This window comes from Neofelis nebulosa, chromosome 2 (genome assembly GCF_028018385.1).
Source record: "Neofelis nebulosa isolate mNeoNeb1 chromosome 2, mNeoNeb1.pri, whole genome shotgun sequence".
Taxonomy (NCBI): Eukaryota; Metazoa; Chordata; class Mammalia; order Carnivora; family Felidae; genus Neofelis; species Neofelis nebulosa.
In genome coordinates, this window is record NC_080783.1 from 7481467 (window position 1) to 7508191 (window position 26725).

At 59.2% G+C, this 26725-nt stretch overlaps 1 protein-coding gene and 1 long non-coding RNA gene across 5 annotated transcripts; both read right to left on the minus strand.

Annotated features, from left to right (window-relative positions):
- Positions 1-375: 375 nt before the first annotated feature.
- PRSS56 (serine protease 56) lies at positions 376-8090 on the minus strand. 4 transcript variants are annotated; one of them, XM_058701118.1, is made up of 14 exons: positions 5557-8090; positions 4791-4928; positions 4397-4444; positions 4091-4280; positions 3608-3707; positions 3360-3519; positions 2946-3088; positions 2546-2708; positions 2182-2358; positions 1931-2095; positions 1787-1849; positions 1314-1420; positions 728-939; positions 376-484 (listed from the first exon to the last, which is right to left on the minus strand). In XM_058701118.1, exons 1-14 carry the CDS (start codon positions 5654-5656, stop codon positions 481-483), a joined length of 1770 nt encoding a protein of 589 aa, XP_058557101.1. In that variant the 5' UTR covers positions 5657-8090; the 3' UTR covers positions 376-480. The 4 variants fall into 4 exon arrangements, with proteins under 4 accessions (XP_058557101.1, XP_058557100.1, XP_058557102.1 ...); XM_058701117.1 differs by lacking the exon at positions 376-484 and having other exon boundaries at positions 488-939; positions 5557-7588; XM_058701119.1 differs by lacking the exon at positions 376-484 and having other exon boundaries at positions 488-939; positions 4397-4441; positions 5557-7585.
- Positions 8091-8686: 596 nt separating this feature from the next.
- On the minus strand, positions 8687-20266 carry LOC131496016 (uncharacterized). Its single transcript, XR_009254269.1, has 4 exons — positions 19933-20266; positions 18541-18893; positions 12417-12573; positions 8687-9809 (listed from the first exon to the last, which is right to left on the minus strand). It is a non-coding gene; the product is annotated as an uncharacterized LOC131496016 (long non-coding RNA).
- Positions 20267-26725: the final 6459 nt, after the last annotated feature.

A 26725-nucleotide genomic window follows, 5' to 3' on the forward strand; every position in this document is an offset into this window, starting at 1 on the left:
GTCTACAGGGCTGGGGAATGTGGGTGGGTAGGAGAGGGGACAGGTGCTGGGTTGGGAGGGGGGGGGAGTGTGAAGGGAAGAGGCGGCCGGAAACGCAATCTGACACCTCTGGGCATGACTGCTGGGTAGAAAACCCAAGGCAGGTGACAAGGGGGTGGGGACAAGGACTGGCTGCCGGGCGGGAGCCCAACCAAGGACATGAGGCAAAGATCCCAGGCTGGAATTCTCTGCAATTAGCGGTAGGGCTGGGGGCTGGGTAGGGGCCCTGGACACTGGGGGCAGTGCTGGTCAGTCATGCCTAGGGGAGTGGTGGCACTCAGCTGTGGCTGTTTCTTGGAGGGGGGCAGACAGTATGCTGAGCTGGGGGCTTAACAGCCTCTCTCCAGTGTCTTTGTGACCTCCGCCAACTGCTTCTGGGGGCAGGGCCCTGTCTGGCCCTGTCTAACGTCCACCCATCCAGTTCCCAAGAAAGCTCCAGAGTCATCTGTGTAGATCATAAATAATGTTTATTGAAGCAGCTGTGATTTTCCGATGGCACATCTGGGAAGACACACGGACCCAGGTCCCCCGCCCCCCACACCCAGCCAACTGTGGCTGTGACTGTTTGCCATCATAGGAGCCCCTGGGAGCAGTAGGTCCTGACGGGGGGGTTAGGGGTCCAGATGTGGTTCATGGCCCCCGGGCCGAAGGAATCTGAGGGCTCGGTGGGTGGTGCCCCCCACTCTACCTTGCACCCATCTGGGGTCCCTCTGCCTCTGCCAGGGCGGCCAAGCGGAAGGCCTGCAGGGCCTGCACCAGCAACCGGGGAAGGCTGCGGGCCATCGTGGCTGGCTCCAGGCCCACCAGGCCACCAAAGACCACATGCTGGCCCCCCAAGCCTGCCCGCACCCAGGCTCGGAAGAGGCCGGTCAGTGTCTTGGAGCCCAGATCTGCCAGGACCTGCAGAAGGAGAATCGGGGCTCACAACCTCACTGGGTCTCCCCCCTTGTGGCCCCCAGAAACTCTCACCCAGATCCACTCCCCTCCATAGCCCCCGATCCTGCACACTTCTGCTCACTTGGACACCCCCACGCACCCTTCCACTCACACCTTTCCCTCACAAGTTCCCATCCACCCCACCTAGCACCCAGCTTACACACAGCTGCCCTCCCCACCCTTTTCTCCCAAGACACCCCTGCCTCCACTGCAAGCTGCTGGCAGGTCCTCCCTCTTGCTGTGGAGGGTGCCCTTTCTGTCCCCCCTACCTGCTAGGGCTGACCCAGGTCGGCCTTCTGAGGCCACTGTGAGCGAATGTGGGAAGCCTGAGGACCTACCTCATGGAAGTCCATGGCCAAGTGCTCTGATGGGACCTGTAGGATCCAGGCATGGGTGCCTTGAAGGGTGGCCAACTTCTGTTGCAGCGTCTCCAACCCAGGGCAGCCTGAAGGAAGGGGAGAGGTCCCGGGAATAACAGAAAACTGACACAAGCAAGGAGCTGGGAGAGGGATTCCCACCAGGACCCCAGAATGGCCTCCCAGTGGGCAGATTTCTTCTCATGCTACACACGGGGAAACTGAGGTTCAGCAAATGGTCTCTGCTGACCCTGAGGGCGGCCCAAAGCCACAAGTGCCCCCAAAGAGTCATCCTCCCTGCTGCAGGGGGAGGGGTCGGGTGGGGAGAGCTAGTCTGCTGGTTGCCCCATGGGTGGGTAACCGCTTCCCAGAGCGGACCTTGGGAGAATCCCCGCAGGGTTGGCCGCCCTTGGCCTGCTACTCTCCCTGCAAAGGCCGGCAGGGGGCGCCCTTACCGTTCCCTTCCTGGCGCTGCTCTGGTCTCCGCTTCGGGAACCGCGCGCCTGCAGCCCGCGATCCTGGGGAGACGCGGGGTTAGGGGATCGCCTCCGCCGCGCGGAGTCGGCGTGCGGGGGCTGGAATATGAAGGCATGGGGTACCTGGGTGCAGCCGCTGCTCGCGGGCAGGGTGCCTGGGAGGCTCTAGGAGCGACAGAGCGGAGCGAGCCAGGGCTGGGGCCAGACGCCGCATCCCTGGGCTCGGGCCGAGCAGGTCCTGAGCGCCCCGCAGCAGGCCCAGGAGGGTGTGCGCCAGCGAGCGCAGCTCTGCGGGCAGGACAAGCGTCCGGGCGGAGGTCAGACGTGGGCCAGGTCCCCTGCCCTCCCGGCCCAGCCCTGGGGACTGGACTGACCGCATCGCCTCCGGCGCTGCAGGCACTGCTGTTGCGCTAGACGCGCACAGGCGACCGCGGGCCCGGAGCACAGGCGGGAGTAGAAGGCGCACGGCGGGGCGGCGTCTGCCTGCGGCTCCGCGGGCGGGTCCCAGGCCAGAAGCTCCCGGCAGCTGGGTTCCCGGCTGGAGGGGATTGCTACAGGGGTCGACGGGGACCATCTCAGCCCTGGCTTTGGGGCCTAGCGTCCGCAGCCCTCCCCTGAAGGGAGACAGGCTTTCTTGACGCCCTAAGGGGCTGGGGGGCGGGCGGGGTGAAGATGGGCTTGTTCCAGGGCTGTTAGCGGGACACTTCGGGGAGGGGGGAATAGGAATGGGGCGCTCACCGCTCATCTGCTCCTGGAGCCAGTCCTTGAACACGGCCACTCGAGTGTAGACTCCGGGCTTCCCTGGCTCTCCGCATCCGTCCCCCCAGGAGGTGACCCCGTACAGGACCTCCTTGGGGCGGGGGCCAGGCTCAGAACATGTCAGGGGGCCTCCGGAGTCACCCTGCGGGACCCGAGTCAAAAGAGAGGGTACTACATTGACCTGCCCCCTCCTATGCCAGCTTTACACTTGGCAGGCAGCTTTGAATTCTCCTGGGGTTACTTCTGGTACCCATTTTAGCAATGAGAACATAGAGGCTCAGACAAGTTGAATGACAGCCTGACTGTGGAAGGAAAGAGGCTGTTCTTTCCCTGGGGAACCAGGACCCTCCGGCACCCTCCAGTCAATCAGGGCTCATACCTGGCATGAGTCGATGCCCCCGGCCAGGTAGCCGGCACAGAGCATGCTGCTGGGGTGCAGCTCGGGCCCCAAGGCCCTTTTGCAGGTGTCAGCACTGAGCAGGGGCACTCGGGCCTCCCTGACCGCCTCAGCCTCAGGCCCGTCTACAGGGAAACGGTGGAGGGGGCTCAGGCCTTCAGGGCAGGAGCGTCGCTTCGGGGGGGGGGGGCCCTCCCCCGCCCTGCCCTCCTTGATTCCCCTCCCCCGCCCTGCCCTCCTTGATTCCTACCCCCCTGCAAGACCAGGCAGCATTTTGCGAAGCAAGGAAGTGAGATTCGCTACACCCCCGGCCTTCCCAAACTCCATCACCCCAGCACCCCATTCTTCCCACCCACTCACACTCGCGCCTCACCCAGGCCCGGGCCTGCCCCATACCTTCGAAGAGGGCCCCCCAGCCCGCGATGGCGCAAGCCGTGCCGGCTGGGGGCTCCCGGGGCCCCTGGGGCAGGCACACAGGGCGCACCGCCCCTGCCCAGCTCACCGGCGTCCACAGCTGCACGAGGGCCAGGTCGTTGTGGAAGGTCCGCGGGTCAAACTGCGGAGGGGGTGGCGGCGCAATATCAATGAAGCGTGGGGTGGGGGTGCTGTTCCCGACTCTGAGAGCCTGGGAACTGTCCTCTCACCTTGGGGTGGGGCAAGATGCGGTTCACCGGCACCTCCTCCGCTTGCTCCCCCCGGGGGCCCTCGGCCAGCGTCACCGTCCACAGAAGCTCGTTCTGGGCGCTGCGGGGAGAGCGGCGGGTGATACGCAGGACAAGGGTGCAGCGGGTCCCTTGGAGACCCTGCCTTCCGCCCACAGGCACCACCCAGCAAGCCCGCACGCCGGGTTCTTTCTCCGCTGTTACTCGCGGGGCAGGAAGGGTGCGCCAGAGCGAGGCGGCGGTCCCCAGGAGGCCCCCGAGCCGGGCGGGTGGTCCCCTGATAGCGGCTCCCTGGCTGGGGTGCGTGGGCGCCTCGAGGCCCGGGAGCTGGGCAGGGCGGTGGCCGCCGCCAGGGGGCAGCAGAGACCGGCCCTCGCACGTGTCGCCCGCCCGACGATCCCGGAAGGAAGTGTTGGACCAAGCGTTGGGGATCTGGGCCGGTCAGGGGCCTGGGGCCCAACGTACCCCGCGAAGCAGTGCGCCGCGGTGAGTACCCAGGACGCCGCCACCAGGACGCCGCCGCACAGAGGCTGCCCCCCGACTTGCAGCCTCACCAGCCAGGGCCAGGCCCCCGGCGGTGCAGCGCTACCTCCGACAATGCGGCCGTGGGCACGCGTCACGTTGACAGTGCTCGGGCGCCGCTCGCCACACGGCCCTAGAAAGGTGGCATCGGAGTCACAAGGGACAAGTCCTTGCCGCCCTGACCCTTGAGGCCCCTCCAGGGTTCACCCTGCCCTCAGCCCTAACCCCCTCGAGCCCTTTCAGCCTTACCTGGGGCCGCTGGATCCTGCGCTTGTGGCCTAGGACGCCCAGGTCCTGCTGAGACACAGACCTTTGAGCCTCACTACTACCCTCCCACCCTCCCTACCTGCACCCCCGGCAGAGCCTGGGCCCTCTCCCTGCGCTGCCGCTCCCCTTCTGTTACTCCACCCCTCCAGGAGTCAGGGTCCGTTTCAGCAGCCATAAACTTCTCACTGTCCCTGCCCTCCTGCCTTGGCACGCGCTGTGCCCCATGCCTGGCATGCTCTTGCCTCTTGGAGAGACCTTCTTAAGCATCATCTCTGTTGTAGCCCCACCTAGTTTCTGTCTCCGAGAGGGAGTCAAGTCTGGAGGGAAGGGATGGGGTGGACAGGAGAACGGACACAGGTAGTCAGTGCGAGCTCACCCGGGCACGGGACCGTGTGGTTGGCACAGCCTCTGCACTCGTGGAGTCTGTGCTGGATCTCCATTGCCACTCGATTTACTGCCCACTGGGCGCTCCTCTGGGCAGCCTGCAGCGCTTTCGTCCCCTGGGCTGACAGAGCTGCTGGGACAGAGGGTACAATCATGCATGGCTGGGGAAGGACCTCGGGCTCCAGCCCTGAGCCTGCCTTGGGAGACAGGGGGAAGCAGGTCAGGCTCCAGGAGCACCGGGCAGAATGGGGAGGAGAGAGAGCCCCAGGGGCCTGAGGGCCCAGCGCTCGGAGCAGATGGTCCCAGATTCTCAACCCACTTGACCTGAGCTGGGCTGGAATCTTTAAAGAGGGACTTGCCTTAAACATCTTGAAGGAAAAACAGCACCTCAAAGGTAGAGACGTCACAAAACTCAGGCTTACAGACAAAACAACTCACTGAGTTGCCTACCTTTGGGCCCAGATTGCCAAGGAGCTGCCCGCCTGGACCCCTTCCTCCTGCTAAACCCGCTAACCCGGAACCTTCCCCAAAGCATACCCCTTGGCAGTGGCTGCCAGGTCCCCTTCCCTGTGCACCCTGGTCCTCCCCCTCCCTCTCCCACCCGTGCCTCCGTTTCTGGCCCCTTCTCCCTGCAGGGTGGGCGGAGGGGGCCAAAGGCCTCAATGAGTGGGGGTGGCAAGGTCATGCTCGCCAGCCCCACCCCACTTCCTCTGAGCTCCTCCCACCTCTGCCGCCCCCTCAGAGCAGCCCCGACTCACCTTGCAGGGTGCTGGGGGGCAGGCGCATGTACAGTGGGTGCCCAGCGACAGACGGTAGGTCTGGGAAGGGCAGCAGCAGCAGCAACACAGGCAGCAGCATGGTGACCAACAGCCAGGGCGAGCGACCCCGTCCTCTTTCCCCCTCGGAGTCTGCCCTCCAGGTGCTTATCCTTGGGTGTCTGCCTCCCACTGCCTTTCTGTCCCTGGGCCCTGAATTCGTGTCCCTCAAATCATCCGACTCTGTTCTCGTACATCAAAATCACCCGCTTCCCTCAGTCGGTCCCTCACCTGGCCCTTAACTCCCGGGAGCCCACAGGGGACTGGGGCTTGGGGGGCTATATAGAGGACAGGCTGGGGGGGTACTCGGGAGGGGGGCCAGGGCTGGGGGAGGGATCGGGATGGGGGCTCGACCCTCACCTTTGAAGTCCCACGGTCCCAGCTCTGAGGCCCCCCTTCTGTCAAAGGAACCCTTGTTTCTGCGGCTCCATCAAAGGGGCCTGGACAGGCCAGAAGAGCTGACAGTTGGGCTGGGGGCCAGGCAGAGGGGGGCTGGTGGGCAGGGGCTGGCCCTGTCTCCGAGGCTCTGATGGCGGGGGGAGTCCCATCTGCCTCTATTCCCTGAGGAGTTTAGGACTGTGCTGGGGGCACACACTCCTGGAGGGAGGAGGGCAGGGGGTGTGTGAGGGTCCTCGGCAGCCCCACCCCCTGAGGAGGTGCCCGAGCTCCCAGCCCCTGTGCCCCTAATTGCTTGGCAGCGTCTCTCCCCGATGTAGCCATTTCTAAAGATGATCAAAGCGCCCTAATTAGCGCCGTAATTGCCGCACTGGGGGTGGTGGGGTGGGAAGAGGCAAAGGCAGGCCCCGAGAGGAAGGCAGACATGAAAGGCCCCACCAGTGGCCCAGTTTGGGTAGGACCGGCCCCAGCAGCTTCTGACGCTCTCCCAGACCCCCTGCCCCTACGCAGTGCTCGCTCGGCCTGTCCAGCATTGTTCTCAGTTGCTATGACCCTGATCTGGCCGGAGGGAATCTTCTGGAGTCTCACGGGAAGGGCCACAAACGAGCAGCTCTCCTGGGACCAAGCTTCCACCTGGGGCAGAGAGGAGGTGCCCTTCTGCCTCCACAGAATGTCCTGGGGCCAAGAAAAAGGATCTTGGCACCCCAATTCATGCCGGTGACCCAGGGTGACTTTGGCAGGCCTGGTGCCTTCCCAGACCAGATTCTGCCATGACGTTGCCCCTGTAACACAGTGTCCTGTCTTCTCCAGCCCTTTCTCCTTCTGCGCAGGTGAACGAGCCTCCGATCGGAACCTGCCTTGCTTCGTAAGACAGAGCCCCAGACCTGCAGAGATAGCCTTGAGCCTGGGGTCCCGGGGGTGATGGGTGAGATGCAGGGAAGGGGGGCAGCCAGTTCCAGCAGCTTCTCCAACTTCCTCCTTCTATGCCGCTGGCCAGCAAAGAATGTGCGTGGCCTCTTTTTCCTCTCTGAAACTCTCTTCCTCCTTGATCACCGAGATGTCCCATCATTTTGATTCTCCACTCCCCCCATCCTTGGGCGCTGGCCACAAAGGGGTTTCCACCCGCTGGAGCCCCGCTGGAGGTTGCCACCCACTCAGTGTTGTGCTGGAGTTGCTCATGTTGGCTCTGGAGGGCTGAACATAGACGTCTCTTCCCAAGTCTGCACTGGGTGACATCATATTGGTAGCTTGAAACCAGCCACTGTGGGAGGATTTACACCACGGAAACCAGCACCCAGTACAAATCAGAGCCTCCCTGCCTTCCGCCCCGCAAGAGCCAGGTCAACATTACCCAGCACACCACTGTATATGCCCCCTTCCCCTCCCCATTACCACCGCACCTCATGAAGACAATCCCTCTGGTTCAGGAATGCCATGAAATTGTGTCTGAGTATGGGTTATTGTGAGTGACTATTATAAAGTTGGAAATTACTTGTATTCATCAGAATATCTATCCATCTCAAGAGGGTGTATGTCTAGATAGGGGATACCTATCTTCTTTTTTTTTTTTTTTAACTTTAACAAAATGTTTATTTACTTTTGAGAGAGAGAGAGGGAGAGGGAGAGAGGGAGCTCAAGCAGGGGAGGGGCAGAGAGAGACGGGGACACAGAATCCAAAGCAGGCTCCAGGCTCTGAGCTGTCAGCACAGAGACCGACGTGGGGCTGGAATCCACAAACCTTGAGATCATGACCTGAGCCGAAGTCAGACGTTCAACTGACTAAGCCACCCACGAGCCCTGGGGCTATCTATTTTCTTATCCACCATCTCCAAATTCTTGGCAGAGAGGGTGTTAACTCTCAACACAGCCTATACTTGAAGAAAGTGTCCAAAGCAAATGATCTGTGGTTCCAAGAAAGAGCCGCCAAGGTAGGGGACCCAGAAAGCAGAGAAGGTGGTTGGAAAGCCTCACAGGCCCCTGGGCGGAGAGGCCAACGCCACCCTCGGAGCCGGCGTCCAAGCTGGAGAGATTAAGGCCTGGAGCGAGCTCCCCCCAAGACGGAGCCGCCTGTGGCCGCTCTCACTGGAGAATGCCACAAGGAGGGGCACGCTTTGTCGGCATTTGGCACCTCGGTCCCTCAGCCACTTGGATCCTGCCAAAGCCAGGCGGGCCAGGCCGGAGCCTTTGAGCCACCTCCCCCCCACCCCTGCCCCCGCCTCCCCTTCTGCCTCTGCTGGTCTTCAAGGACTGGTGGGAGGCCGAAAAAGACCAGAAGCTGCTGGTCTGTTTACTGCCTCTCCTGCCCCAGCGCCACTGCCAGAGAAAATTAGGGGCCTTACAGCACAGATGGTGATTCACTCAACCCCGCCTCCCTCTGCCGCTTCCCTGCACAACACCCCCCCCCCCCCCCCCCAGCCAGGGCCCTGCCCTCTCCTCTCCTCTCCTCTCCTCTCCTCCCCTCCCCTCCCCTCCTCTCCCCTCTCCTCTCCTCTCTCCTCCCCTCTCCTCCCCTCTCCTCTCCTCTCCTCTCCTCTCCGCCCCTCTCCTCCCCTCCTCTCCCCTCTCCTCCCCTCCCCTCCTCTGCCCTCCCCTCCCCTCTCCTCCAGGTATACCCGAAGTCTGGTCAGTTTCATCCACTTCCTCAGGTCGCCTCTTGAGAACCAGGTCGAAACCCACGTTTCGTGCAGCTTTTTTTTATTACTGGTGACTGGTCCTCCTGGTTGTCCTTGGCCTCTTCCACTGGAATGGCCACCATCCCGACAGCGTGTCCTCTTCTCTGCCACATCCCCTCTGGCACCTTCTTCAGAGCAGTTGCTGCTCTGTTGCCGGCTGTCTGGTGGGGACTTGCCTGTCCCAAGGGGCTGGGTCTCCCACAGGCTAGTCGAGTGGCAGACCCTCCCAGACCTCCTTGTCACTGCAGGGCTCACGGCCGGGCCCTGTCAGACCCACATCCTCCCCAAAGGCCCTCGCCCACGTGCAGAGCAGAAGAGGTGGGGGCCAGTGGGGGAGACCCTTGGGGACTGCACAGATTTGAGGGAGAGAGCATCTTCCCTCACATCTGCAGCAGAGCTGGAAGGAAGGGCAGGGACCCCGGAAGGATGAAGGAATCCCTTGTTCAGGAATCAAGGGAGCCGGCAGGAGGGAGAGGCTGGCATTTCAGTGTCCCATTGGAGTTCAGCTTAGCCAGAGGACCCGCCGTCCGGCCCGGGGGGGCTCCTGAGGATGGTGGGTTGGGGGCTGCCTAGTGAGGAGAGGCTGATACCCACACCCTGAGGTTCCTGGTCCCTCAGAACGTACAGAGGGCAATCTCACTTGTGCCCACAGCCCGGAGAGCCGGCCTGGAGAGTGGATGAGTCTGCGGCTTCAGGCTTTTGGGGACTGTTGTAGCGTTGGGGGCGGAGCGCAGTGTGGAGTGATGTGGCCAGCTGGACGCAGCTGTAACACGCATGTCTGGCAGGCAGGACCGGCTATGTACGTTGTAACGGTCTGGGTGAAAAATGCAAATGCAGGGCCCCTTGCTCCACAATTGTTGAGAATTTCGAGACATGGCAGCAGCATGTTAAACCAAGTGTGGGGCCTTGCTGGGCACGGGGAGCGCCCCAAGTGAACACTCCGTTGGTGAGCAAGTTGGACCCCTGGTACTGTTCACAGAAAAGGAGCCGTGGCTCTGGGGCTCCCTGGCCCAGGAACATCGGGAGCAGATTCCTCTTTCTCTCTCTCCCTACCCAACAGTGGAGAACTGAGGGCCAGGGGAGCCCTCCACCCACCAGCTCATCGGCATAGAGCTTCTGAAGGTCCACCTGAGCACAGGGAGGAGAGAAGAGGTTTGCATCAAGTGAGAAACTGGGGTTTCACCGGGCAATGCCCAGAAGGAGAAGATTCTAACCTGGCAGGTGGAGAAGGCTCAGAATCTGGCCAGGTGTTGGCCAGGGAGCTGCCGCTTCCAGCCGGAAAGCAGCCTCTGCCAGCACAGCCAGGGCAGTGCCTGGAAGAATGAAACAATTTCACGTCTATTTCCCAGCCAGGCGAGATTCCCCAACAATCTGGTTAGAGCCCTCTGCAATTGTGAGCTTGGTTATTTGTCGTCTGTCTGCCGCAGGGTGGCAGGGCTTTGCGCCCCGTCCCTGTGGTGTCCCCAGCACCTAGAACAGAGCCTGACACACTGTGTTAAACAACTGAAGAAATGGATGGTCAGTACTGGCCCCTCTCCCGGCTCCAGCGTCAAATCACCTGCCTCCTGCACATGAACCTCAGCCTGTCCCAAGCAGTCCTGGCGTCTCCTGTTCCCCCATCGGCTCCTCCTGTGCAGGGGCTCGGGCTCCCTCCTTGCACACCTATGTCCAGTCTGTGCAGTGCTGTCCTTCTCCCCGGAGCGTAGCTGGGAGAGACAAGTGACATCTTCTGGGGGCTGGATGGCACCAGCATCTCTCCCGGTTGGTGATCTTGGGACCCGGCAGAGCTGGGGACTTCCCCCTTCTGCTCTTCCGACATCCCTTCCTCTTTGCTGCCATGTTTTGGGGAGTGGGAGGGGCAGGATGACTGTCCAGGGTGAAGGAGGGCCTGGAGGGACTTTTAGTGGCATCCACAGCCCCCGGTTTCTCCACCCACACCCCCGTGGTCACAGCCGCCCACCTCGACCCCTCCCACAGGTGCCGGCAACGCTTCAGCCCCAAGCTCCTGCTTCAAAAGAGGGATGGAAAGAAACTTGGACCTTTTGTTGATATTTCTGGAAAAGTCCAGCAGGTGAGGAAGCTCCAGCCCTGTAGCTTTCCCACCGGCACAGAGGCTGCTTTTGTGTTCTGAGGATGGTGGGGGGATCCTGGGCCTCTGGAAACGGGAAGGAGAGACCCGGACACTTGCCGCTCTAGGTCTCTATACTTGTCCTCTGGGGATGACCTTCCTCTTCGTCCCTCCTCAGGCCCCTTCTGCCATGATGTGCTCACCCCTCCCTCCACCCCAAACCCTCCTGATCTCCTGGCCCCTGCCGGGGGAGTGGGCAAAAGGGCAGGAAGGAGATTCAGCTGACAGCCGAGCAGGCCACCTTCGGGGGCAGTGTCTCTGGACAGACTAGCGGGACCCACAGCCATGATCCAAAGTGGCCACGAGCCAGATTCAGACGCAGATTCTGAAGAGAGAGAGAACGGGCATGAGCAGGGGAGGGGCAGAGAGAGAGGGGGAGAGAGAATCTCAAGCAGGCTCCAAGCCCAGCGTGGTGCCCGGAGCCCAACACATGGCTCCATCCCACAACCATGAGATCGTGACCTGAGTCGAAGCCAAGAGTCAGATGCTTAACCAACCGAGCCACCCAGGTGCCTCCTGCCGGCACCTTGATTTTGGACGTCTAGCCTCCAGGACTGTGAGAAAACAAATTTCTGTTGTTTGAAGCCAGTGACGGCAGCTCCAGGAAACTAATACTCATCATCCTCTCTCAACCTCAAGTTCTCAATCTGTGAAATAGGATGATAACAGCCATCTCTCTGGGAGAATTAAAGAACACCTGTCAGGCTTCCTGCAAAGGGCTGGCAGGAGTTATTGTCATTGCTCTAGATCAGCGCTTGATGAATGTGCTGGAATTGATAGGATGCTATTTCCCTGCATGGACACAGCGAGGGCAGAGAGGCCTGATCCCGCAGGGCAGCACGGGAGATGTGGGAGCCCAGAGGACAAGAGAGAATAGGATACAGGGCCGTGGGGGGGGGGGGGCGCTCCCCAGGCTGTGTGTGGCCTTTCGCTCAGAGGGTGTCTGTGTAGGGGGCTCCCTGGCCCTGTGGGGCCTTCCTCATGGATTGCCTGGTTCCTTCAGCTTGTCAGCTTTACTTGCTGCTGTGACCTTCCCCCTCCCTCTGGGCTGAACTTGACTTTAAGAGGGAGAGGCAAGGCTGCTGCCTGGGGCGGGGGTTGCTGAGGCAGGGGCTGCCCCCCCGCAGGCTGAATGGGTCTCTGAGAATGGGAATGTCCTAGAACCTGCACGTGGGGCTCTCTGAGGTTGGCGAGACCCCTGGCCTCCCACCTCACTTTTCACCTAATATTCTGGGCAGGAGCCACAGAGCGTGGGTGCATCCAGTCCACTCCCACGCCCCCCTTTCAGAACGCAACATTTTGTACACACCCCACAATCCCCTCGGGCTCCACCCCTTCTCACCACCCTTTCCCGTCAGCCTCTTCTGAAGGGCTTGGGAGGGGAAGGGGGTCATCCCCACCACTCCCCTCCTCCCAGGCCAGTCCTCCCTTCTCCTGTGGGGCCACCTTGGCCACTGGCATCCCTGGGGGGCCGGGGGGGGGAGAATCTGCTTTTCTGTTTTAATCAGAGACCCCAACTTATTTTCATTTAGTGAGAGAAGTTGGAGAGTTCAAAGGAATTTTGTAAAAATTTCCAGGAAAACAGAAACGAAGAGGCGTGAGGTCACCTGGGTTTATAGAGGACGCAGGCTCGCTCCGCTACGACAGCTGCTGGGGTGAGTGCCGCTGCAGGCCGGCTCTGGGCTGGGCGGTTCACCTCTCCGGTTGCACCATGTGAAATTGCCATTCTGTTCTTCGAAATGGTCAGGTCCATTCAGAAAAGACCTGTAACAGTTTTTAAATTTTTTAAAAAATGTTTTATTTATTCTTGAGAGAGAGAGAGAGAGAGACAGAGCATGAGCAGGGGAGGGGCAGAGAGAGAGGGACACAGAATCCGAAGCAGGCTCCAGGCTCCGAGCTGTCAGCACAGGGCCCGACGCGGGGCTCAAACTCACAAGCGGTGAGATCATGACCTGAGCCGAAGTCGGACGCTCAACCGACTGAGCCACCCAGGCTCCCCAAGACCTGTAATGGTTTTATCTAAAAGCCTGGGTGGCTCAGTCAGCTGAGCTTCTGACTCTTGGTTTTGGCTCAGGTCATGATCCCAGGATCATGGGATTGAGCCCCACCCAGCATGCAGCCTGCTTGAGATTCTCTCTCTCTCTCTCTCTCTCTCTCTCTCTCGTTCTCTCCCTCTGCCCCTCTTCCCCACTCTGCTCTCCCTCTCTCTAAAAAAAGGGGGGGGGAAGTCAATATTTATAACATGCCAGAAACTGTCTTTTTTTTTTTTTTTTTTAACCATTTAAACATGACGGAAACCTTTAGAGAAGGAGGGTGTCTAGGCAAAACTCTTTTAAGTTGAAAAGGTGCAAAATTTTGTATACCACTGCTCAGCCTTGTGGGGGAAAGAATGCAGACAGACCCTTTCCAGGGTTCTGCCTGCCTCCTCTCTTCTGTGTCTATTGTCTTTCTTTCCTGTGGTTTCTCTCCATACGTTTTCCTTCCCTTTTCTCTATTTTGCTGTCAGTTGTGTTTCTTTGAAACTTGCTAATTTAATGCCCTCGATTTTGACTGTAGTATTCACATTTCTTCTTCTCCTACATGATCGATTATCCCTAATCAATAATTTTTCTTGTTGCTTTCAAATCTTTTTGCTACCATGAGATGATCTTTTTAGAAAACATGGTCTTTCTGATGAAGAGATATTTACTGGAGTCATGTGGTTTCCTTCAGTGTTACTTCCGTTTATTTTTTTTGTTAAGATAAACCGAAATTAGATTTAATACATTATATTTAAAATATTCAATCAGGTCCCTTTATAGCAATACTTCTATCAATTTATCTCTCTAAACGTCTTACCCACATCAATGCAAAAAGAGATTACTGGAAACGGTGGTTATTCATTAATTACAGCTATTTCTGATAGGGAGATTTATTTTTATTTTGTTTTGCTTTTTGCTTTCTTCTTTGTGCTTCCTTGCTTCGCTTGAATTCTTTAAAACCAGCAGGTAGCATTTAGCCAAATGTAAAACATGAAGAATGTAACAAGAACCGTGTGGGCCCAAGGAGGAAACTTATCAATGATACAAAGTTTGTTCCTGCAGTGTTTCATCCAATAAATATTAATGCCAAAAATTGGTTGAATATAGGGCAATTTCCTGTGGTTCGATGTATTACAATGACTTTATAATGACTGTTTGAGGTAAGTGTTATCAGACCCATTTTACAGATAAGGCCACTGAGGCTCAGAGGAGCTGAGTGGTGTGCCCAAGACCACACCAATAGAAACTGGAAGAGCAGAGACTAAAAGCAGTCCTGCTTGTTGTTGAAGGCCACACCCTTGACCACTGCCCAGCCCTGCCTCCTCCTGAGTCCACAGGTGCCTTCTGACTGTGTCAACCGGCCGGGATTTGCCCAGGGCTCAACACAAAGGTGGAAGGCTCTTCTTGAAAGGGTGGAGGGCTTGGCCCCCTCCTCAGGAGGCCTGGCTGTGCCCCAGAGGGGCAGAAGGGGACAAGGTGGAGCAGTTGTGATGACATCTGGGGGTGGGCGAGATCTGCAATGATGGACAAAGTAGCCGGCAGAGACGAGGGGCCAGGAGGAGTTGGAGCGAGGAGGCAAAAGAGAAATCAAGGCCCAGATGCCTGACACCAAAGTCCTTCCAGCACCCTTCTTGCACCCCCAGGGCCCCTGAGATCTGGAAGGCCATGTCAGGGGTGCCTCGGCCACTGTGTCCTGTCTGAGTCCAGCTACCAGGCATGGAGTAGAAGGGGAGTGCACACACATCAGGGCCCCTCCGTAACCACATTCCAGCTGGGCACATCCTGCCCCCTGTGCCCCCTACACGGAGCTCCAGGCCCCATCACCTGGGGACCAGCAGAGGCCAGCAGCTTGGGCAGGGGACCAGAGGCTGGGGGGCGGAGGGAGGGGGCCTGCAGAGGGTGCAGCCAATAAATCTCCTGAGACAATTATGGCGGTAAGGCATAAACAAGGCGCTTTGCCTGCTGCAGCCGCCCCCTCTCCTGCATACACGCGGGCACGCGCATGCGTGCGCGCGTGCGCGCACACACACACACACACACACACACACACACACACACTAAAGCGCGGCCCATTTGCAGGGTAATGGCTTTGCGACAGGAGGAATTATCTGCAGCATTAGAGGTAGCCAGGCCAGGCACTGGGCCTAACGGATACCAAGGGAGGAAGCAGGTGCCCAGGTGCTGAGGCCTGCACCCCCGAGGATGCTGCGGGGGTGGGAGGCATGGGTAAGGGCTGCTGACGGCTTGGTGAGGGCCAGTGCCAGGTAGATTGCCCGTACCACTGCTGCCCCCAGTCCTTTCTGCTTCCAAGGCTACAAGTGGACAGACGAGTGGGGGGCACTAACTCAACACTTGAAATCATAACAAAGCAGACCCCCCTCACTCCCCCCCCACTGTTCCTGTTCTGCCTCAGGGCTCTTCAGCCCCAGACCGCCTCATCCTGCTGACAGCCTAGAGAAAGAGGCCAAGAGTGACCAAAGGGAACACACGAAGGAGGACACATGTTATAGGTGTGGCGACAGGGGCGGCTCTGTGACTGTCATAGGAATTGTCCAGCATCGCCAGGGAGGAGGGGTTCGGGGGGGAGGGCCCCTTCCTTCCCCAGGTCAGGAAATGCCTCTGAATGCCTGTTTCAGGGTGGGAATATTGGGGGCTCATCTCCTGGCCCCGTTAACCAGCTAACCCTGGTAGGGGCAGCAAAGCCCCAGTAAAGAAAGTGAGGCAAGCTCTTTCAGGCTGCTTGGGACGCTGAGGTCATGGTGATGCGGGGGTGGGCCGGTCCTTGGGGGCCTTCGCGTCCCACCCCGGGGCTCAGCCAGGCCTGCTGACTGACGGCGGGGAGGGGGCGGGTGGCGAATCACGCCTGCCAGCCTGACAATAGAGCCGGGCTCCGTGACTCTGGCAGCAACAGAGCACCCTGCCCACCTGCGGGCACACCCAGATTGCATTTGCTGAAATAAATTGCTGAAGAAAATAAATCCTGCACACATGATTAATGGGAGGCAGGGAGGCAGGCAGCCGCCGCAAAGAGCCGCTGGGGAACAGAGTGACAGTCGGGCACAAAGCCAGCGCTGCCGTGGGGCCTCAGGGAAGGGGCTCTGATGGCTGCATAGTCACGGGGGTCACCGTAGCCCTGGCATAGCCACCAAACAGCGGGGCTGAGCCCGCAGGCAGAAGAGGCCCCCCGGGGCTCAGGCCAGCCCCCAGCATGGCTCTGCATCATTGCAGGTGGTGTGGAGGGGGCTGACCCCGAGCTTGGAGTTACCCTGACCTGGTCCGACTGCTTCTGGAAATTGGGGGTTCCCATGGGCCAGAGGAGGGAAAAAGTAAAGCTAGGATCTCAGAAGGAGGGACAAGGGCTGAGGAGAAGGGGCTTCCCTACTGGCCAGCTCTGAGTTCCTGAGCAAATCACTTCCTGTCTGAGCCTCAGTCTCCTGGTCTGCTCAATGGAACTAGTGTCTGTGCCTCCCTCGTAAAGTGGTTCAGAGGCACAGTTGAGGCCACCCAGGCAAAGTGCCTCCTCGGGTGCGGTGCTCACAGGGGGCCATCCCAGCTAACAAAGGGGTATTCAGCACCTCTGATGTGCCCGTGTTGTGCTGGGAACTGGGGTACAGTCTCTGCCCACATGGAGCCCAGAGGCAAACACTGAAAATGACATAATACGTAAGTCTTCTCAAACGCACAAGGTGCTGTGAAGGAGAAGGCCTGAGTGCTGGGGGGAAATGGGTGGTAGGGACACAGTCTGGAGGTCAAGGCAGGCTTCCTGGGGGCACCCGACACAAGGAGACTTGTGGCAAAAATGCAGAAGCCTGACAGTACACTCTGTTGGTGAGGCTGCTGAAAAACAGTCTTGTCGCTGTGTGTGGGGCACCCGACACACCGGCTCAATCCCTACCTGAATTACAAGCACTCTTATTCCACAACTGGCTCTCCACTTAGGGCATTTTATCCTACAGATAGGTGCAAAAGCACATTTAGGAAATGATGGAGGTACACGGATGTTCACTGCATTGTTGTTAACAGGAGCAAAAAAAAAAAAAAAAAAGCAACAACAACCCAGAGACTCATCGAGAAAGGGCGGGGTTAAATAAACTGCAAACAGCCACACAGTGGAAGACTATGCAGCTGTGAAAAAGGAACAAGGAATCTACTGTTCCGGAAAGAATGTTGAGATACATTTAGTGAAAACAAAATGCAGAACAGCGTGCATAGTATGCTTCCTTTTGTGTAAGAAAAGAGGGAAAATAAGAGCATAGATCTTTATTTTCTTTAGAAGACTATACAGTAAATTAATAAAAGTAGCTATCTGGGGTTTTGTGGGAGGAAACCAGGCACATGGGGACAGCATGGCAGGAAGGCTTTTTACTTTGTATTGCTTCAATTTTTGAAGCAATTGGGGCAGTATTATCTACTGCCAACAAATATTTGTAAAATCATATTTTAGGGTCTTTGTTTCTTCCTGGAGGGCAGAGGGCTCCTGGATGGCATCTCAATAACTAGAAACGCCCGAGGAAGGAGCTAGTTAAATTTTACTGATTACAGGCCCGCCCTCAAGCTGGTACACAAGCGCTGGCCGGCTCTGAACAAAACACGTTTGGGGACAGTTAGCTAATACACCCAACCTTCTGGGAGGGATATGAGGCTCAGCACGTGTGGCCCCAACCAGGCCCGGACTTGGCCTTGTGCTCCAAGGAAGGCCCAGGACTTCACGGGCGGGGCCTGGAGGAGCGACCCGAGCTACGGAGCAGCGGACCGCGGACGGAGGGGGGGCGGGGAACAGCACCGTGACGTGTCTGGTGGAACACCCGCCACCCGATGGGGGTTCAGGAGAGAAGAAGGGTGCGCGGCTCTGCGAAGACGCGCTCTTTCCGGGGCCGATCCCCGGCTGTAAGCGGCGCTCTCTCCCGACCCGGGGCCCGCAGGAAGCCCCTCCTCCTGACGGATGGGCCCGGCGACCCGGCTCGGGAGGGCAGAGCAGGTGCGGGGCGCCTCCTGGTGGCGCTCCGTGAGAGACGCGGGGCTTGAAGGACAGAAAAGCCCTGGACCAGGTCCCAAGGAGGCTTGGGGGGCTCAGTAAACCAGAGGGTCGCACATCTGGGACAAGGGATTCGAACCCAGGCTTCGGGGTGGGGGGAGACCTTGGAGCAATCGAAGATCTCTGACTGTGACCAACCCAGTAGACCCCCAGCCGATGAGTCTGACCCTTCCCCCCCAAGTCTGCTCTTTCAGGCCCACCCATCAAAAGGGCACCGCCGCGCTGCCTGGCGTTGTTCTGGGGCTCAGAGAGGTGAACCTCCTGCGTTTTCTGCCCTTCCCATGATCTTTCCGCCTTGTCCTCCCCCCCCCCGCCCCCGCCACCCCCTTTTCCTAAGGCAGCCCCTTTTTGTTTTCTGAATCACCCTCCCTGCTCAAGCCACAGACCAGGGCAGCTTGGGAGCTTAATCCCTAGGGAGCAAAGTGTAGGACGAGCTGCATAATTTGCTGGGCCCCTTGTTTAACAATTACTACGAATTTCAAAATGATGCTGGCAGAGCATTAAATCAAGTGGAGCATCTGAGTGCAGCTCTAGGAAGCTGAGTGGGACCAGAAGCCAGGGATGCCGGTGAAGGTGGTGCTGGAAGGAGGGGGCGCAGAGAGTGGGGTGCTAGGCTTCCTACCCCTAATCCCCAGTACACGGGCCCCTAGGCCTGGGATCGGGGGCTTCCCCTACCTCATCATCGTTTCTGAGCTTCTCCTCTGGGAGCGTCTTCACTGCTCCCCAGCTCGTGTGCACGCACGTGTACATGACCATGCAAATGTGCATGCCAGGTCAGGGAGGTCCTCAGAGCAGAGGGCTGGGCCATCTGAGCCCCACCGCTGCAGGCTTTAAGTGCTTACATGCACTAGCCTCACTAGGCCTAAAGGTATGCCCATTTTGCAGATGAAGAAACTGAGGCATGGAGAGGCTGATGGCTTACCAAGGTGAGCCATGTTTCCCAGGTCTGGTCTCCCCACTGGGGACACCCCTCCGAGGGATTAAAGGGGGTGCAGGAATCCTCTCGCTTACACAGTCCTGGCTGGGGCCTGGGGGAAATAAAACAACCGTGATCTGTGAAGTTCAACGAACCATTAGCAAGTGCCAGGGTCCATTCTACGCATCTTACAGGGCGTGACTCAGGGATCCCTCACAGAAGCTTCGCGCAGCAGGGGCCATAATCACCCCACTTAGCAGGCATGGAGCATGTGAGGTACAGCCAGTTCACACAGCCTGCTGGGGGGCACACCGCAGAAAGGGTAGAGGCAGGATTTGAATCCAGGCAGGCAAGGTCTGCTGTCTGAGTTGGTACATGAGCACAGCTCCGAGGGTGCCAGGGGAGGCTGCACATGGGGAGAGAGGGACAGGCTGCCCCGTGGTCTCTTGGGTCCATCTGGCTCTTGGCCCCTCAACTCTGAGCCATGCTGCCTCTAAGTTCTGCTCTGGGCCTGGCTCCTTCTTTGCCTCCAGGGGTCCCTCCAACTCTCAGGCCCTGCATCATGGGACTCAGGCTATGGGGGCCCTGGGGCTGGGTGAGGGAGGGGCTTCTCAAGCAGCACTGGTGCTTGGGGCCGGAACACTGGGGTCTGGTCCCCTTTCCCCCAAGAAGTGGGCTGCCCGGGGAAGGGTGCTTTCCATGTGGCCAGAGGCCCTGCCCCCCAGACTCAGCCAGTAGGATGTCCCCCCAGTGCCTCCCCAGCCCAGAGGCTCAGGATCCAGTAAGAGGGACATATGGCATCCTCGCCTCTCTACACACCACCCCCCAAGTCCTTATCTGTCTCTCTGTCCCTCTCTCCTTCTCTCAGCCCCCCCCACCTTGTCTCTCAGCGAGCTTGTGTCTCTATTACTGTCTGACTCCCTCCCCCGTCTTTTCTGTCTCTGCTGTATCTGTGTCTCTTGTTCTTTCTCTGTGTGCCCCCCCACAACTTCCCACATCTTCTCTTGAACCCCCTCAGCAGCCCCCAGCCTTCCCAGGGCTTGGCTCTCAGGAAGCCCCCTCCTCTCCCCGACCTTATTGGAGCAGAGAGGGAGCGAGAGCACATTTCTTCTCGTCCAGGCCTAATATCTTAATGCAAGGCCATTACTCACCCAGAGTCCAGGCAGGGCAGGCCTCTCCCCTCCTCGTTTGTCATCCAGAGTGAAGCCTCTGCGTTGTTCCTCGGGGATCAGATTAAGGGACTGACAGTCAGGATGAACAAATTTAGCGGCCAGCGCCGCCTCCTTCCTCCCTCCCACCCCAGCCTCCCAGGCTCCGAGTCCCTGAACTTTGAGTAGGGGAGGTCTGAGGCCTCTGCGAGTCCTGTTTCTTGGTTCTGCTCCTCCTCAAAGTGCCCGGCAAGGGATGAGGGGGACCAGGAGCTTTTCTCCTCAGAGAGGAAGAGAAACAAAAGAGGAGCGGGGTCCAGAGGAACCTCTACACCCTGGGGACTGTTGAGCATTTAGTGTAAAATAGAACAGCCAACACTATATATAGTTCCTTAAAGCCCTGTTCAAAGCCCTTTTATGTGGTTCACTCACATAATCCTTACAACATCCCTATGAGGTAGGTACTGTTATTATCCCATTTTACAGGGACTCAGAGAGGCTAAGTGACTTGCCCAATGCCACACAGCTAGTGAAGTCTGTCAGCCATGGTGCTTTGTATCTTGGTTCATTTTCTCAACACAGTAGCTGGGGGAGAGGGACTCATGTCACCCCCCTGTTACAGATGAGAACAGAGTTGTTCGTTCACGTCTGGAACACTCACCACGGCTCTGTTCTCTGTTCCCCACTGTGGTCCTGCCCTCCCTCCTTCTGGTTTCCCTGCCCCCCCCCCCCCCAGCTCTGCACTGCCCTGAGCAGCAGAGCTGGTGTGACTGGAGCCATTTGGGGGAAGAAGGAGTGAGAGGCTCTCTGGCCTGGCCTGTCTGCCCCTCAGTTCCATCGCTGGGGCCACATCCTCCACCAGGGCTCTTGGTCTGGGGGCTGTGTCGAGAGTAACTTGCTATCATCACCCCTCTTTCTGGCCTTGTCACTGAGCACCTGCTGCCTGGAACCCAGACCCCAGAGCTGAAAGCCAAGCGCTGCCTTCATGGGAGGGGCAGGAAGGGGCTGTGGAGCCCACCTGGAGCCTTCCCACTGCTGTCTGGACACCAACTCTTTCCACTTTCCACATCAGCCAGGTTCCCATAGTAACCACTGGCTTGCTGTCTCCTAGCAACTGAGTGGTCCTCGGAGGGGGAGGCAGAGCAGTGGAGAGTGGCTGACATTTGAGGCCAGAGAACTTGGGTTCACATTTTGCCTATGTGAGGTCATAGCTGTGCAGTCTTTAGCAAGTCACTTAACCTCTCTGAACCTCTACTTTCCCTTCTGTGAAATGGAGATGATACTGCTCAAGGATGAAGCACTTAGGATAAAGTTGACAATCCGTGAAACTCTAAGGAGTCTGCCAAGGTGTGGAATTAATGAGAGAAGGCCAGTGGGGCACTGTTGGGCCTGGACGGGAGCTGAGGGAGGTAAAGCCTGGGTCCTGGGGGAGCCTAGTGTGTCTGGGCCTCCCCATCATGAAGGACCCCAGCGGTGGCCCCACCCAGACTCCTTGGCCCTAGAGATGGCCACAGGCCTCAGTGCCGTGCTTTCTCGCATCAAGTAAGTCCCCAGGGACTCTTCCAGAGACGCCACACCTTCGTGATAGTTCTGCCTCCTCCACTTACGAAACTACAATGCACTGGCTACCAGAACCAGATATGTCCCATGCCTTTTGCATTTGTTTCATTTTACCCAACGAGCTAGGTTCATTTTATTGTTGCCCAGTGTCAGTTGTGGAAACTGGGCTCAGAGAGGTTCTGTGCTCAAGTCTGGCAAGAGACTCACAAGACGCAGGGCTGGGGCTGGAGCCCCGACTCTGAGCGCCAGGTTCTTGACACATCGAAGGGACGAAGGGACGAGTGAGAGAGGGAGGGTGACTAAGGGTGGAGGTGTGTGGAGAGGGAGGGAGGGAGACCTCGGAACAGGTCCCCGGAGGCCTCCCCCCTCCCCCGAGGGGACACAGGGCCAGGGGGACAGGATGGAGCTCGGAACGGGAGGAAATCTCCCTGGCGCTTGAAGGGACAAATGGCCCGGCGGTGGCTCATCCCGAGATGCCCCGGAACGCGCTCCCGGGAGGGCGGGGGTGGGGAGACCGTGCGCCCCGGGCTCGGGAATTTGCAGCGTTTCTCGGCACCGGTGGGCGGAGGCGAGGCTAGAAGGGAGGGGCCAAGCCCGAGGGGCCGGTGCCCGGAGAGGGGGAGCCTGCGGGCCCGAGGGCTGCGGGCCAGGGGCGGCCCGGGGGAGGGAGAGACCCCTCCGCCCTGTGCCCCGAGGCCCGGGCCGCACCCAGCCTGCCAGCTCCACCGGCTGGCGCCAGGCCCTCGGTCCCGGTCTTCGCTGGGTTGGGGCAGGGGCTGAGCCGGACGTTGACCCATATTCCCGAGGGAGCTCGGTCTCCACGCTCCAGTCTAGGTAGGCCCCCTCCCCCACGCCGGCCTCCAGGCTGAGCCTTCCCCGCCTCCCCCTCCCGGCAGCTCAGCCTCCTTCTGGGCCAGGGCCGAGGTCGCTGCGGCAGCTCGGGCCGCTTGATTCAATTAACTAATTCCCGACAAGACAGATGTGCGATTCCCCGCCGTCTGCCATTGGGCGGAGATGGAGCTCCCGGCGGGCGGGGCGGGGCGGTGACGTCACGGACGGCCGCTGACGTCATGGGCGCCCGGCCAGGAGTCCCGCGGCGACCCGGCCCCCTCCGGCCTCTGCAGTGAGTGCCTGCTGGCGCCCGCGGTGTGCGCACCTGTGTCTTCACGCGCCACTCCTCTGGGGGACGCCCTGGGCCTCAGAGGTCTCCACTGGGTCCACGGTTTGGTCCAACTGGGCTGACTCCTAAGTGCGACCCCTCCATCCCTCCTCCCCGCCCTTCTCCTCTCTGCCCTCTGAATCTGCCACCCTCCCCTGGCCCTGCCCCCCACGTCTCTTACCTTGGTGGAGCTTTCTGGTGAGGGCGTGCACAGTGAGGTCCACGCGTGCTCGTACACACCCAGGCACGCACACATATGTGCACACGGGGCCTACTTGGACACACAGGTATATGCCCGTGGAGCATGCTTCCAGACAGGCACACAGTGGCGCCCATGTTGCACACATAGGGACACAGGGAGCCACAGTAGTATCCCAGCCACACGTGTGCACACATGTGTCCCCACATGCACGCCTGCAGGCCCCCAGGCCCTTGGCCCCTGGCCTCCGCCTTTACTCAGGCTCCTGGGCCTCCTACGGGGCTTTGAGGAAGGGGCAGCAGAGGGGGAAGGGAGGCATTGTCAAGGACACCAGCAAGGAAAGGAAAAAAAAAAAAAAAATGAAGTGGAAGAAATAAAATCAAAAGGCTTTTAAGGCTGCTCTCCCCAAGTAGTTGATGTCTTGGCTGCGATTGCCGGCAATGAAATATTGTGCTCTCTGATCGCTTAATGCACAGAGCACAGCAGCCCCTCCCCCTGCTCAGAGGCAGTCCCCTCCCCTGCCCCTCCAATCCACTCCCCTCCTCATCCTCCCTGGCAGATCTATCTCCTTGCTCCCAAAGGGCCCAAGAGTGTGTGGTAGAGGGCACAGCTGATGCTCACTTCCAGCCTGGCATCGACCCCAGGAGGGACTCCAGAAGCCACAGCTGGCATGGGGGCCCCAGCCCACAGCCTGGGTAGGAGGGGAGAGCCCAGCTTTGGGCTGGGACCCCTGCCCATGCCTGGCAGTTGTGGACCTCAGGGCTCTTCCTGCAGAGATGCTGGGTCTAGGGGTGTTGGAACTGAGGTACCCTCAGTCAGGGGGGAAAAGACATAGGGTCCACGTGTGCCTGGTGGGACTCTTGAGCAGCCTCAGAGGCTGAGACTCCTGGAGCGTGTGTGTGTGTGTGTGTGTGTGTGTGTGTGTGTGTGTTGGGGGGGTGCATGGGGTGGGGGAAAGGTGTCCTGGCCTAATTCTGCACCTTTAGCTAAAAACTGATCTCACTCATGGTTAAAAGACCTGGCTTTCAGCCTCGGCTCACATTCAGCTCCATCAGTTCCTGGCTTTGTGACCTTGGGCAAGCTCTGAGCCCGAGTTCCACACCAGGAAGGCTGGAGCAAATAATAGAACTGGCCGCATAGGGTTATTGGAGGATTAAAAGAAAACATATGCAAAGGGCATAGCACGGGGCCTATGCAGGGGTGGGAGGAGGGCGAGCGGAGGGCAAGAGGCCTGCCCCCTGGCTCCACCCCACTTGTCCAGGACTTGGAGGGGCCCGGGGGGAGCCGTCTGAGAAGTGGGCTGCCCGCTGCCGCCCCTTCCCCTTCCCAAGGCCCTCTCCTCTGCCCTCCTTGCTTCCACACCCCGCCCCGCCCCCGGGCAACGGTTCACTCTCTGCGCTTCTCTCAGGGCTGCCAAATTGGCCAAATCTCCGTAATGCTAAAAAATTGGCCCATTAGCCGGCAGGGAACATTGAAAGGAGCGGGGAGCCGTGTGTACTGCCTGCCACAGATGTGCCAAGAGGGCTGGAGGGAGGGGGCTCCAGGGCTCCCCAGAGACGCCAGCAACGCCCAGGGAATGGTCAGCCGCCAGTGTGTGTGTGCGGGCTTGTGTATGGCCCTAGTCTATGCCAGACTTACTCCTGGGGGCTTTCACAACATCACAATATACCTGAGAGGTCGGTCCTGTAAATATTCCCATGTTACAGATGAGGAAAATGAGGCTCAGAGACAAAAAGGGCTGGGGCAAGGTGGCTCAGTGTGTATCAGGGAGAGGACCTATGTCTGGTGTGAAATTCCACTGGCCTCCATGGAGCCCCCATCCTGGGTGTCCCAGTGACCCCCAGATACCTCAGGAGTCTTGCTCCTGAAGTCTCTGCCCTCTGTCCCGTCTCCTGGCCCTGTCCCAAGGGGGTGTCTCACTGCCCTGGGCAGCGGGCCGGGAAGTTGGTCTTGTTGGGATCAGCTATGCCCAGCTGCTCCTCGGTGGAGAGAAATGAGGTGTGGGGAGGAGGTCACTGGGTGCCTGGAGGAGGACGGAGGAGAGAGGTTCAGAGCTTCTGGCTGGCCCTCGCCTTCCCTCCTGGGGGTGCTTAGACAGGAGCTGCCCACCTGAGCAGGCTGGGGGCTTGGTCATGGGACCAGGCTCTCCCCTGACCTCCTTGTTCAGGGTCTCAGACAGATACTTGGCTCCACTTTTGGGTAAGGAAACTGAGGCTTAAAGAGGCCCAGTGACCTGTGCACAGCTAGGAAATGGTAGCTCTGGCTTTTAATATAGATTAGTCTGACACCAGAGCCTGAGGTTTTAATCCTATTGCTCTAGTGATGGGGAGCTACCTCACTGGGTGTCATGTCCTATTAAGGGACAGTTTTAATCCTGAAAATGTTTTCATTCATTCTTTCATCCCTTAAACGTTAAGTACCTCCTAATGCCAGCACTGTGCACTGGGGATACAAGATGAAAAGGCCCTTCTGTACCCCCAGGCCTGGCTGCTCCACACAGTAGAGATCACCCTGCCTCGCTCTGCAGACCCAAGAAAGTCCCCCTAATCTGTGCCTCTGCCCTCCCTCCCTTTCTGCATCTAGCTGTGTATAGATATGTCATTGCGCTGAGCTACATGAACACAGGGGTCTCCATGCCTGCCCTTGAGAGGCTGAGGCACCTGCTAGTGGGTCTCGGGACCCCTTTGGTCCTTCCTCTGCAGTCCCCAACGTCCCACCCCCCCCACTCCCCACACACATCAGGCAGAGTGGCAAGTACTTGATGATGACGATGGTGATGATGAGAGACGTTGATGATGGCGATGATGGTGGGTGGTGATGGTGGTGTGGGTGGGGTGGAGAAGGGGAGGATGAAAAGGACAGGGTGATGCAACTCCAGGTCCAAGGGAAGGGGAAGAACAGGAGAGAGAAAGGGGGTCCAGTGCGGAGGGGTGCTTTCACCGGCCCCACCCATGTCCCCGGCCAGCTCAGGGGAAGGCGGGGGCCTTGCTCCTTTCCGCCCTGACTCTGGCTGGGCACTGGGCTCGGCTCTGGTCTGGCCACGGCCTCTTGGCCCTGCCGGGCATCTGGAGCATGTCCACAGGTCCTGAGGGACAGGGCAAACCCCGGCTCTCCTGCCCCAGAGGACCTGTCAGCAGGGGACCGTGGAGTCCAGAGTGGCAGGCAGGGTACAGGTGCATGGGCCTGGGCAAGGGCTCTGAGGAGGGGCAGGGCAGGACCGTGGAGCAAGGTGGGCTCTGTAGGAAGGGACAGTTGTGTGGGCTGGAGTGGGTGGGTTGACACAGTGCTTCTGAGTTTGGGGTCAGATCAGTTCCAATCCAGTTCCAGCACCTACAGGCCGGGGGTCTTGCTGTTTCTTGATCTGAGTCTCCGCTTCATACACATGGGATCACAGTGGTATCCACCGAGTAGTGATTTTTGCAACAATTCTGCAAGTTGGCAGCTCAGCAAAATGCCCGGCAAGTAGGAGGCACTCTGGAGATGCCACTGACTCCATTCTCATGGCCTCTTTGGCTGCAGTGGGCCGCGCAGATCCTGGCCAGCACTAGACCCCAGGTGCTCACCGCTGGGGGAGGGGCTGGGTTGGGGACTCCCGCCATGGGGCCTCTTGGCAGGTGGGCTGGGCTGGCCGCCTGGGCTCAGAAGGGCCACCTCCCCGTCCCCTCCCTGTGCCAGGCAGCCCGGCCCTCTATTGCCCCCACCTCCTGGCCTCCCCCTGCGCCCTCTCCACAGGCTGGTGAGGGCTCTGACGTGTGAAATAAAAAGGGATTTTAATTACCTCTCAGCAAAACAGCAATTAGAGAGAATCACCGCACAACAGCAGTCCCCTCCTCCACTGCCCCCGCCAGGTCTTTCTCCCCCTTTCCTCCAGCCGCCAC

What these genes read in the sequence shown, in the direction of transcription:
- PRSS56 (XM_058701118.1), bottom strand. Translation starts at nt 5,656, where the DNA reads ATGCTGCTGCCTGTGTTGCTGCTGCTGCTGCCCTTCCCAGACCTACCG. An exon ending in GCATCTTGCCCCACCCCAAG is followed by an intron (nt 3,520 to 3,607) that starts GTGAGAGGACAG and finishes CCCCCTCCGCAG; the next exon opens with TTTGACCCGCGGACCTTCCA. An exon ending in GCTCCAGGAGCAGATGAGCG is followed by an intron (nt 2,359 to 2,545) that starts GTGAGCGCCCCA and finishes CGACCCCTGTAG; the next exon opens with CAATCCCCTCCAGCCGGGAA.